Here is a 12236-nt window from a genome sequence, read left to right on the forward strand (position 1 = left end):
TCGGGTCTCAGTTACAATAAACATTCTGCACTGTTAATCTCTTTGTAAGGGGGTAAACTCACAAGGTACCTTCAAGTACCCCCAGGGATACTAGTACCACCGATTTGAGTATTCTTATGGTATTATACTTGTACTATGAGCAGCATTTAGCAAAGAAATCAATGCCACTTCACTGACTTATTCCACTGCTGACTAAATGTTTCACTACACTGGTTTTAAAATGTGTTGGAACACAACACAATGTGTTCCGACAAAGCACTTACATTTACCCTCCCTTCTGCAATAATTACACAACATGAGAATCAGCTCAAGCCTGAACCCACTCGTCTTATAATAATTACCAACCACCTGAATATCCCCCGTAACATCAGCATGATTAAGTTTGGGAAGCAGCAGAGAATGATTGAACAAACAACAGATTTCATATGTGATCATACATGCCTGCAGCTGTTCAACAATGCATTGAAGAGGGTGGGGGCGGGGGTCGATACAAATGTCGATAGCAGGAATACCACGGGTATTATCAGTACTGGATCGATACTAGCTTTTGACATGAGATGACATTTTTTTTGTGTTCCTCTATGTTTATTTTCACAAATATCTCTCGTTGTGTTCTTCATACGGTTACATTGTTGATATTAAGTACATACTGTACTGTTATATTGTTTATAAACTAAGGGAATAAGTCCTTGGACAAAGGAGGGCTTTGGGGGAAAGATGCCAATTTTAATTTTTCATCACACCACCATAGGCCTCATCATTTCATTGATTATTTAGAGAGCATTTATCAGATTTTCGAAGTGCTATCCCCATTTCACACGTTGTCCTACCAAAAAATATAAGAACACCACCACTGGCTAACATATGTTACCAGTAGTGGTTTCAGGAACAGATTGTACCAAAAAATGTCTGTATTCTTAAGTTCAATTGAATGAGAATTGTCCTCCAGCCTGAAAAGGGAGAGTGGGATTCAAGGCTGTCATATGCACACGCACATGCCCTTAGAGTGCGCACACATACACAAGTACAGTCTGAGAGAAGCTATCCACAATTAGCGGTCATGGTTGAGAAGCCATTTCAGCGATGTTTACACTTGCACGCATTTTGCCTCCACATCGTCTCGCAATTTGCTGTGGCAATAGGTGTCGTTTATGTACGGCACTCCTGAAAAGTGTGAAGACTAGTTCACGCACTGTTTGTGTTCTGCAAACGGTGTCCATTGGCATGAAACGACCACGATCCCACACAACTTATTAACACCTTGTCGAGTGTTTACGTCTAGTGCACGACGAAAGTACACACGCATTGTTCCCGCATGGGTATGCATTGTCACCACCACTGCCCGCATCCGTGTAGCAGTCATGGCATTATTTGGTCCCGCAGTAGGCATATAGCGTCATTAATTCCTCTATTTGCAAGGGACCTAAAAGATATTGAACTCCAGAGAAGAAGCTCGTACAAAAAAAGGTAAGTCTATATTTTCTTGCAGCTGCAGATAGAGAATGTACAAACGGCAGGAAGGAAACAATAAAAAACCCAAGACAGCTGACAATGTGGGAGATGGAATTGCTGACGACAAGACATCGCTTTGGGCATTATGATCACTTATTAACAGAAACTCACAAGGAAGATCCAAGAGGCTCCGGAAATTACTTGAAAATTACCCTCGACTTGCTCCAGGATGTGGTGGAAAGGGTAACCCATTCATGTGAATGAGACACGCTCTGATACGCACCGCCCGCTGCGTTCACGACTAGTTCACGGAAATTTTGCGTGCCACAAATTTTTAACATTTCAAAATTTTTCTTTGCGCACTGGCACGCAGCCCCGCACAGATTACACATACCTCACAGCTGTTCATTTCCAATTGGCTCATTGGCGTGCCATTCACGTGCAAAATTGTGTACCACAATGGGGACAAAGTGTGTGCAAGTGTAAACGCTGCTTTACTCTTTGCTGTTGTTATGATAGGAAATAATGTACATTCAGCTCGCTAGCTGGCAAAAGGCAATACGGGAATAATTGTAGGTGATATTGTTCCATATAGTGTTTACATTTTTTCACAAATAGTAAAATAGTATGTTGATTAAAAAATGTTTTGTTTGCCTAAAATCGTTGTCCTGTGTTTAATTGTGATTATAAACGTCATCAACAATTTGCAGGCAAAAATCACAAAATCCTTCAGTGATCTTGAAATATGTTCAGGTAAAAGTTTTGGTTTCAGTATTGCCATATTGACTTGGTATCGGATTGATACCAAAGTGTGCAGTATCGCCCACCCGTACTTTCTTTTCTCTCTCTCACACACATTCACCCGTACCCACACGTATTCAGGCGCGCACACGCGTTTGCCTTGCCCGAGTACGCGCCGCTGACAATTCCCGCGTATACTGCTGGCGCGCCTGCAGAGAGCACCTGCCGCGGAAGGAGACTGCTGCGCCAAGAAAGCTACATTTTTTCACTTTGTGACTTTTTGAAGGCGGCGTTTTTTTTGTTTTTTTTTTATATAAGTGTGTGTTCCAGAATGATGCCTCAAACCTGGAGAGCCATTTTCAACTTGGCCTTTGCTGATGGCACGTTTTTTAATGATGTGTGGCAAGTTACGCAGCGGGAACAAACTTTAAGCGCGTGAATCAAAAGGACATTTTGTAAATAAATGAAGGAACGTGAGTCACCCCTTGCTTGAGAGCATCTAACGTTTCCGCGGCTCTGGATTGGAGAGACAGAAGAAGTCGTGATCATCGCGGAGGGGATTGCTATAAGAACGTGGAGGTGATGCACCGATGATACAACATGGGTAAGTGAGGGCGAGAAAGCATGCATGTTGTATTTGCATTGAGTGTGTCATGTCAACAACAATGTGGATTCATAGCGCACTCATAAAAAGGACACCTTCAGAGGCTCCAAGAGGTATTTTCAGCCCACTCTCTACAAAAGATGCTTCTACAAAGCAGCAGCAACAGGGTGCATCATTTCATCACACAAATTGTGTGCATAAAGTAAATGAGATAGTGTTGTAACTGAGTCAGTCAGCATGGGTGAAGTGGCATTGCGCAGTGCACTGATGTGGAATAAATAGAGCCCCCCCCCCCACTCAACCCGTAATTGAAGAGCTTTGACTAACACAAGCTGTTCTTAGAAAAAGATGACATTTGTTCAGCATCCCCCTTTTTTTCTGTAGCATTCCAAGCTGTGGCAGATTTGAGTCATTTTTCTAACTTCTGCACCCCCCCCCCCCAACCCCCACTCTCCTGACAGCTCCTCCAATCTCCTCATCCCACATTGCCTCCTCCATTTTAGTGCTCACAAGGTACATCACAAACCCACACTTCCCTTGCCTTCTGCAGCTCCAATCAATCAAGCATCAGGTTACATAGGTTTGTTTTTGTTTTTTGTTTTTAATTTGGAGAAAAAGCCACCAGACTGCTGCTGTGGTATGCGACAAAGGATGTTGCCGCTTTTTTTTCATTGAAAAAAATGAAGCAAGGGATTCATTTCCCTACGACTGCACTGACATTAATAGTGGTACTGACAGGAGCCAACGTCTGAAGGCATCCGTTACCCGTTACTTTTCACCATTCACCTTGTCGCCTTAACTCATTAAGTTGGTCTCTTACATGTTGGTTTCTTTTTGTGTCATATTTATGTTTGCCACATCATATGGTACACCTATGCCATGGGTATACAAACTTTTTCCAATGAAGGCTCGATATTTTACATTTTATAAAAAAAAGCATTGTGTTAGTATTAATTATTAGTGTCAACCCTGTGCCTTTTTTCTCTATTTTTTAATCAATTTTTAGGGGGTTTTTTTGGTTTAATTTTAATCCTACAATGCTGCAAGTCAACAAAAAAATTAGCCCCAGCCAAATATTGCCCCCGAGCCCCACTTTGGACACCTCTGACCTACACAATCAAATACAATCCAATACAGGAGCGGTATCACAAATTTTTGATTACTATCGTGCTTGCAGGGCATCATCCTGGTGGAGAGGGTTTTTTCTAATATTAGTTAGAATCTTTGGTCATTTGAAAGGGGCAAAATAATAACCACAATAATACCTGTGTTGGTAAATTACGGTAATACCTATTTGACAATGTTAATCACAACTGAGCATTTTTGTCTTGCTGGTAGACTTCTTGTATTGGAACTCATTAGATGATAGCGCACACCATACAAATGTTACGAAAACACGTGACAAATGCTAAGGAGCATACCTGTCAACATTTGCATTTGAAAATTACCTAATTTCCCCACTCAGGTCTTTCAAATTTTACTCACTGCCAATGCGCTGCACCTCACAGATTGCTGTGGCTCAAGGCTGGATACTGGCACCACTGTGCCCTGCAGGATTTTTGCAGAAATTCAATCTATGGGAAATTTACAGGAAACGACAGTATTTAAAGCAAGGCAAAATATGGGAGTTTCCCGGGAAAACAAGAGCGTTGACAGGTATGATAAAACTGGCATATTTTTAATAAGCAGCTTAGTGCAACTACTTAACACACACCACTAAGCTTTTAATTATTTCATAACAATTAGTAGTGATAGTGATATTGGTCCGATATCAGCCACAAAACAGCATCAGCTTATATCGTCCTGGATCTAAAATCTCCAATTTTGGCACTCCAATACAAGCAGTCCATTCACGAGTCTGCAACAGCACTTCTATCTAGCAGAAGCCCTTCTTTTCAGCATGTAGAACCCATGTGATCACAACAACAGCGTGTGCTAGCGTGTTTAGCAAGGAGTAGGAGTGATGTCAGCCGTGTGGCTGTGTTTTTCGTTAAAGTCCGAAAAAGACGTTTCCTGTGGTGGCACAGAACCGGAGAAGTTTAATACGACCAACCTTATCGCACATTTGAAGAGGGATTTTTGCAACAGGATTTTCCTGAAACATCCACCGCTGTTTGACGTATTTGCAAAGTGTGAGAAACTCCTACCGAATGGCAAAACGTCTTTGGCTGTCACAGAAAAGAGCCAAACCCTGTCGGTGGTGATCAATGTTGACTTGATCGAGCACGTTGAGCCTTGCTCCATTATGCCTATCGCCGATAGATGCATCAAGAAGTAAATGGGTCAGTTTTCTTCAGACCCACTTGGAACATACCATTTTTGCATACCAATGTAATATGCGCCACGCAGCTGTGGTTGCATTGTCAGGCTCATGTATTTTATGTGCACATGCATTTTTATAAAACTTCACTTGTGTGGAAGGACTTTTTTTTTTTTTTCATCAGATGGGGGAAATGTGCATTCTTGAAAATATCCATGTTCGTGCCCATTCATGCTTGCTTGAAATATCTAATTTGTCCTGACTGCTGATTGAATGAGCTCAGAACCGGTAGAGGGAGACAAAAACATCATGATCTACGAGATGTGTAACCCGGGAGAGTTTACAGCTGTGGAATGGGCTGATTACGTGTTTCACAGTATACTTTGTTGTAGTTAAAATGATAATTTTTTACTGTCGTATGCCTTTTTAAGGTGTTATTTTGTACACACAGGTTGGAATAGTTTAAAAGTAGTGCCGTTTTTAGTTGTGTAAAGTTAAACTATAGTTGCTTTGAGTCCGGATCTGGCACATTTAGTAACGATGGTTGGGCAAGCAGTGCTGTATATCATGCAGTGGCCACTTCAGTTCAGCAAAACTACAGAAATAGTTGAAACTGACAGAGTTACTTTCTTGCGCAAATCATCGTAAGCATGTAGTTAATGCTATTTCAATGCTATTTTATTCTTATTCAGATTTGGCCTGCAGGACTTTAGTTTGACACGTGCTGTAAGCAAAGACACCCCATGATAAACTCCAAACTACATACTGTACACAATAATTAACATAATGTTGTAGATTGTGCAGATACACCTCGTGTTCTGGTGAGTGATAGCAATCTACTTCAAGTCAAGTTTCCAGTTTAAAATATGTGCTATCTTGCAGCAAATTGCAGATAATCATGCAAACAGCACAAATTCTGAACAAGTCAAAGGCACGATTAATGAGTCCCGGTGAAAAACAAGAAAGTCTTCCATCTGTGCTCACTCATCTGCTGCAGGGATGTCTTCAGTTCTTTTAATATTGTACCAATGAACTATTCAAGAATCGTAGTAATAGCAATTTTAGTTGAATGGTGTGTAATTATTTTGACACATAAAGTAACGTGAACAAACAAAAATAGACAAACTCTTCAGGGAACATCGAGGACTTTAGACTGTGATATTTGCTGTGTGGATCCAAAGTGACAAGCTTGAGCTGATTTTAAAGATGCTGAAATATGTGTTCAGTCATTCTGAGACACGATCAGCATTTGTTGAATATCTTGGTTAAAATACATTTTTTCTCTCTGTCTAGTTCCACTTTGTGCTCTTGTCATTTAAAGAACGATACACTGGAAGCCGCAAAAACATTTAGATCTAAAAACATTTCACTCTCAAGCTAAAAATTTGCTCAATTTAATGTATTAAATAAGCTCCGCTTCTGATGCATTTAAATGTAACTGCATTTGAAATAGACAAGATAAATCAATGATCAATTCCACAATCAACAGAAGTGATAATTGATGACTTGACTAATTGATTATTGTACACATCCCTAATGTCCAAGACTGCATACAGGAATTTACACATCAACAAACATATGAATACAACCACACCAATAGAACCAATCTTCTTGGCAAAGTTCAGCCACTCAGGAGAGAGACAAACACATTGAGCACATACGCAAGAGAGAAAAGGGGATGGATGTTTTATCATGGAATGACTGGTCAGTCAACACCCTAGTGATCAACAGCAAAGGGCAGAGTGGTCTGTACACTGTGTTCCATATTATTATGCAAATAGAATTTTAGTATTTAGTAACAATCCTGTTTACTGGTGAGGGCCATGCAACCTTGGGTGGTCCGGATGGATGAAGTAGAGTATGGCCAGCATATCTCAACTAGGTTGTGATGTCAGCAAGGAGGTGGCTGAGTCATGTTTTGGATCGGAATCATTGGGAGAGAGCTTGTAGGCCCTTTATGGTCATTGAAGGTTTGAAAATGACCTCAGCAAAGTATGTAGAGTTTCTGACTGACCACTTTCTTCAATGGCACAAAATGAAGAACCGTACCATCTGGAGCAAAATGACCTTCATGCATGACAATGCACCATCTCATGATGCAAAGAGTACCTACCTCTCTGTTATTGGCATAAAACGAGAGAAACTCATTTGGACCCCTTTTTCCCCTGACCTCAAACCAATTGAGAACCTATGGAGTATCTTCAAGCAAAACATCTATGAGGGTGGGAGGCAGACATATAAGCGTATTTACTAGTGCTGTCAAATGATTACAAATTTTAATCAGATTAATCACAGTTTTCAAATTAATTCATCACGATTAATCACCGTGTCACACACTATGTCTGAAACATGCCCATTTTTTATGTATTTTATGGAATGAAACATAAATGACAGGGCAGAATTATATATATTTGTATGTATTGACAGCGCCGAATTAACCGAAAATGTAAATCAAGGTAAGATATAGCATACATGTCTGAAAATCTATTTACCTAGCACTGGTTTCTTTAATAGCAGAATATTTGAATCAGACTTTAACTGTGTTGTTATGAGCAATGAGGTGTTGTGTTGAAAGACACCGCGTCATTTAAGTTGAGTTTACAAGTTTTGAGTGAATTTTCTGGGATTTTCGAGCATAATTAAACGCAGCAAATTGTACTTCCGGATTAAGAGTTACAAAGTGAGTGATAAGAAAATCCACTTGTTGTTTTTCTTTGCATTTATGTTTATTTAGACCACCCATACACGCATAAAAAAGATGTTGTGATGTTCGGAGTGTCCATGAATGCATCTCACGGTTTGTCTATTGAAAATGCGGAAGTGTTGTTGCAATGACAAATGGACTAGGGACGTGTTTGTTTGGCGTTGGAGATACATATATGGTGTTGGAGTTGCATTATTGTTGATGTGTTCAGGTGAGAATAAAGTTACAAAAGAGCGTCAGAGACTTCGTGCGACTCTGTGGCGAGCTACACACTGCACCGCCGTCTGTCGTCATAACAGAGAGCCTTGGTTTGCCATGATGCGTATGCATGAATTACGCTAAAAAATGTAACGCAATTAATGAAATAAATTAGTTACCGCAGTTAACATGCTCTTTTTGGCAGCCCCAGTATTTACATTAGCATCTGCTGTGGTCAAATGTCACTGCTGCAGCAGACTGCACAATCTTAAGTAAGGTTAAAGGACAAACACATTGACATGACTACAACCCTGGTGATTTGCAAGACGGCATGGTGAAAATAGTGAAAAAAAAAAGTGATTTACAACTAAAAGTGTTATCCAAAGGCTGTGCACTTAAGCTATAATGCCGTAGTCCAACGTGACTTAAAATCACTCAAAAAGCATCATCACAATACACAAGACTTGTTTAACTGATCCCCGATTCCTCTTTTTTTTGCATTCACGTTTCCACTTTCAGCTGTCATAATCCGCGTGATTCAGCACATCTAGTTGAGAAAAGTCTCATTTTAATTTGCTTGAGTCGAAGGAACGCCTGCGGGGGGGATGCAGAGAAGAAATGTAACCAAAATTCAGAGATTCCAGTGTGTGACAGGAGGAGAAACAATCACACAGCACTAATGAGTCTGCGTGCGTGACAAGAGGCAGCCTGTGTGTGCCATAGAGATACAGCCCTGTCTCTGCTCTAAACTAGATTTACATTTTTTTGTGGAGCAGAATCCTGTACTCTCCACTTTTTTTTATTTTTATTGCCTTCATTTGAATGCGTATTGCCTCAAGAAACCATGCTATTTAAAATAGAAATGTGTTGTGAAATATGTTGACTCATGTGGAAAGAAGTTGATTTTTGTCCAGATCAGTAAAACGAGCTATTCAAAGTACAATGCACACATAGTTTTAAATGGCAGTGTCAATATTAAGCTGATTTGCAGTCAGTTTGGGGGGTGTCACCACACACGCAAAAAGCAATGTAGCAAAATGACTAGGAGGCACAGGCCAGGAGGCACAGTTAGGGCTAAGATAAAACTCAGCAAGGAAGGTGGAAAACAGGAATGTGCCCGAGCAGGAGAATAGTACCGCGGTATAAGGAAACCGCTAACGAAAATGCATCTTACACACACAGGTAACAGGAGTCCTATTTGTAACATTGTAACAGCATTTTCAACACCGACTGCTAATTCATATTTGCTCTTCCTTGTTGGGACTCGTAGGATAGGAGTGTAGGGGATGTTGTCTGGACATTCTATGCAGCTCTGGTTTTGTCAGAGGAAAAAAAACAAACAAACAAAAAAAGGAAGCTCTCATCCACAGTCGTAAAGTTACCAATAATTGTGTGTGTGCATGTGTTCCCAAGCTTGGCAGGTCTGTACATTGCTCATCTTGTGAGGGTCACAGGGGGCTTCAGCTTGGTCTTGTTGTTGCGATAATGAATGAATAAAAATATGGGTCATTCTCCTGGAAGGTGGACCAGCGAGGTTGTTGTTACGTCAAGGGTCATGACGCACAGACTACAGTGATTTGAAGCAATAACCAAATAAAACTATACTGCAAACATGTTGAGACAACAGTGCTGAATACTTTCTTTGTGTCTGTTTCAGCCTGTTTGCGCATCGCCATTTTGCGACATGCAACGAAAGTCCCACACAAGTCACATATGATGTAATGTCCCGGATATGTGTTACATTCACAATTTCTACTGATCTATTTTTTCTAATTAATACACTTTGATGAATAATTTTTGTACATTTTACATCAGTGAAGCGTGTTTTTGCAGTTCGCGCTAACAGTGTTTTAAAGAACAGAGTGACAATTTAAGGTAAGTTTAAAGGGCTTATAGTGTAGATATACATACATTAAAGTGATACTTTATTTTAATATGCAAATTGGTTAGAAAATAAGTCAGTTTTGCTTGCTATGTCACGCGTTTGGTCCCCCTTTCAGCAGACTGACGAAAAAATGTAAAAATGTTTGGTTTTTTTTCAAAACCTCTGACGTAAAACTCATTTATCAGTTAGTTGTTAGTTGTTGTGTTAGTTGTCTTGGGCTTCACACCCCTTAGTTGTCCTAGGCTGTGTTCACACACAGACATGTTAACCTGCTGCAAACCTTACTACGAGCCCTTGACGTCTGTCAAAGCAATTCATCATGTGATTGGATTGGATTGTGCATCTACACTAGTGATCGTGGTAAACTCCATTGTTTTTACTGACTTGCGTTTTCATGAGTCACTCTCTGAAGTAAACCTCGATTCACTTGCGCACGCAAATACGTGAGTCCTGGTTCTGTAAAAAACTTGCGAGTTTTGAATGTCTTGGTAAATACCGGACCGTCTCTAATCTACGCACTGATCTCGAACGTTAGCAGGTACACTCTGCATAAGAGTTTAAGGTGGCAATAGTGCTTCAAGAGATAATAATTTAAGCCATTCTTCCTTTCTGATAACAGTGATAATAAGCAGCTGAAGCATTCTGCACAGCCCTACATTTATCTACTCTAATACTTGGGGAGGTCATTGCACTCTTGAGACCTTGGTTAGAACATCCGCCACAAATCCTGTCAGCATATTTGAGTCCACAAAATTGACTGGTCATCGGATTCATTTTTAATGTCGGCTGCCCAATTGCCGTTACTCATTGTTATTCGCCAGCTACTGTATCTTTCCTCCATATGTCATGTTCTCGTTCTTGCATAAAACGGTGTGTTTAAGGTAGATTGCTGCTTTCTGCTTGGTTTACACCAAAAACTATGTGCAGCTCCAGTTGTTGTAAAATAAGCTTTTATCATCAATCAGCCACTTTATACAACTACCTACTTTTGCTGTCAGTTGAAAATAGAGCTGACTTCTAACTTTTAAATGAATGGCTGTAAAATAATGGGATGTAAGTGTCCAAAAGGTACATTATTTGAATATTGCAATGCTGAAGTATCTAGTGAATCATTGTCGCCTGGGATGAACACCATGCTTGATAATATGTCACATACTTTGAACCCTGGAAGTACTTTTCATTTTATGTGCCCTAAATCTGAGAGCGCACGGTCAGTTATGTAGTAAATCACAACACTAAAGTGCATCTCTCGGATTCTGCTTGGCTAAGCTCAGTCACACATTATGCACTTTCAGACTTGTGGTTTCCATGACAGGGAAACATAAAATGAAGTTGAACTTTAGAATTCTCAATTTAGATAAACATGATATGTGAGGTATTATTTTACAATAACAAAATACAATAAGCCTTTATTAATGCCTTAATTGGGAAATTCTGGATGAAGCCATCATATGGAACTGCACTGCATCATGTAGCAGCGGTGCATTTCTATACCACTCAATTGTATTATTTATTATTATTTGATACTGCTTTTGTACGAGGCAAAAGTTTTAATGGGGCCCTGTCTTGCTCATTTCAGGTTTTTTTTAAATGATATTGGCTCCCAGTGGTGCACTATAGCAAGTTTTAGGGGTGTCATGGTACATGTATTCATGTATCCCCACCCCTGCGCACGCCTGGACCAGGGTTCACGGAATGAGAGCCGAGAGCGCTAGCCATCGAGCTAAAAGCCCAGAATGTCAACTCGATGTCCAACGCAGCTCTTATTTATTTTAGTTATTTTTCTACCATGCAGACTCAGCTCCACGCACTGGTGTCACACAAAACATCGCTCTCCATGTTTTTTTCAAATCGATCCGTTTTTAATAAGACACCAATCTGCATTCTCAGATATTAAATATTCTCAGAGCGCCAGCTGAAGTAGATCGTTTAATTTTTCTGATGACATTCAAAAGTATTGAAAATAGTTTTCAGCATCGATACTTCTCCCTTCCTCGCCTCTATTGGCATTTAATGGCTGTAATTGTTTCATTGCTTTGCAAAACCAGCAGGCAGAACAGCTCTTGTTCCTCGTCATCAGTGTAGGATGCCACTACATAACAAAGTGTAAACAACATGCAAGGATTGTGGAAAATGTAGCGTTTCACAGAAATTTCACAGGAAACTACAATGCGACAATGAAAGCTCTGATGACTGCGGACGTTCGCACAGAGTTTGCTTTTCACCCAAGCATCAATCTCACTAACGCAACCCGTCTGGTTTGCCCGATGCTCAAACCAGGGTCTGCAGAATGAGAGTTGAGAGTACTAGCCATCAAGCTAAAAGTCTGGACTGTCAACTCGATGTCCAGTGCAACTCTTAAGCATTCATTCTGACATATTAAATCTGTAAC

The 12236-nt window shown here is 40.3% G+C and overlaps 1 protein-coding gene across 2 annotated transcripts in view; it reads left to right on the forward strand.

Annotated features, from left to right (window-relative positions):
* Positions 1 to 2361: 2361 nt before the first annotated feature.
* The window catches only part of LOC129169944 (leucine-rich repeat transmembrane neuronal protein 4-like), a 58053-nt gene continuing 48178 nt past the window's right edge, over positions 2362 to 12236 (forward strand). For both annotated transcript variants that reach the window (XR_008566507.1, XM_054756946.1), the window contains exon 1: positions 2362 to 2797. Coding sequence is in view for 1 of the 2 variants with exons in the window: in XM_054756946.1 (XP_054612921.1) it covers positions 2794 to 2797 (4 nt within the window). In the remaining variant the exon portion in view is untranslated. The remainder of the gene's footprint in view (positions 2798 to 12236) is intronic.

Source organism: Dunckerocampus dactyliophorus, chromosome 17 (genome assembly GCF_027744805.1).
Source record: "Dunckerocampus dactyliophorus isolate RoL2022-P2 chromosome 17, RoL_Ddac_1.1, whole genome shotgun sequence".
Lineage (NCBI taxonomy): Eukaryota > Metazoa > Chordata > Actinopteri > Syngnathiformes > Syngnathidae > Dunckerocampus > Dunckerocampus dactyliophorus.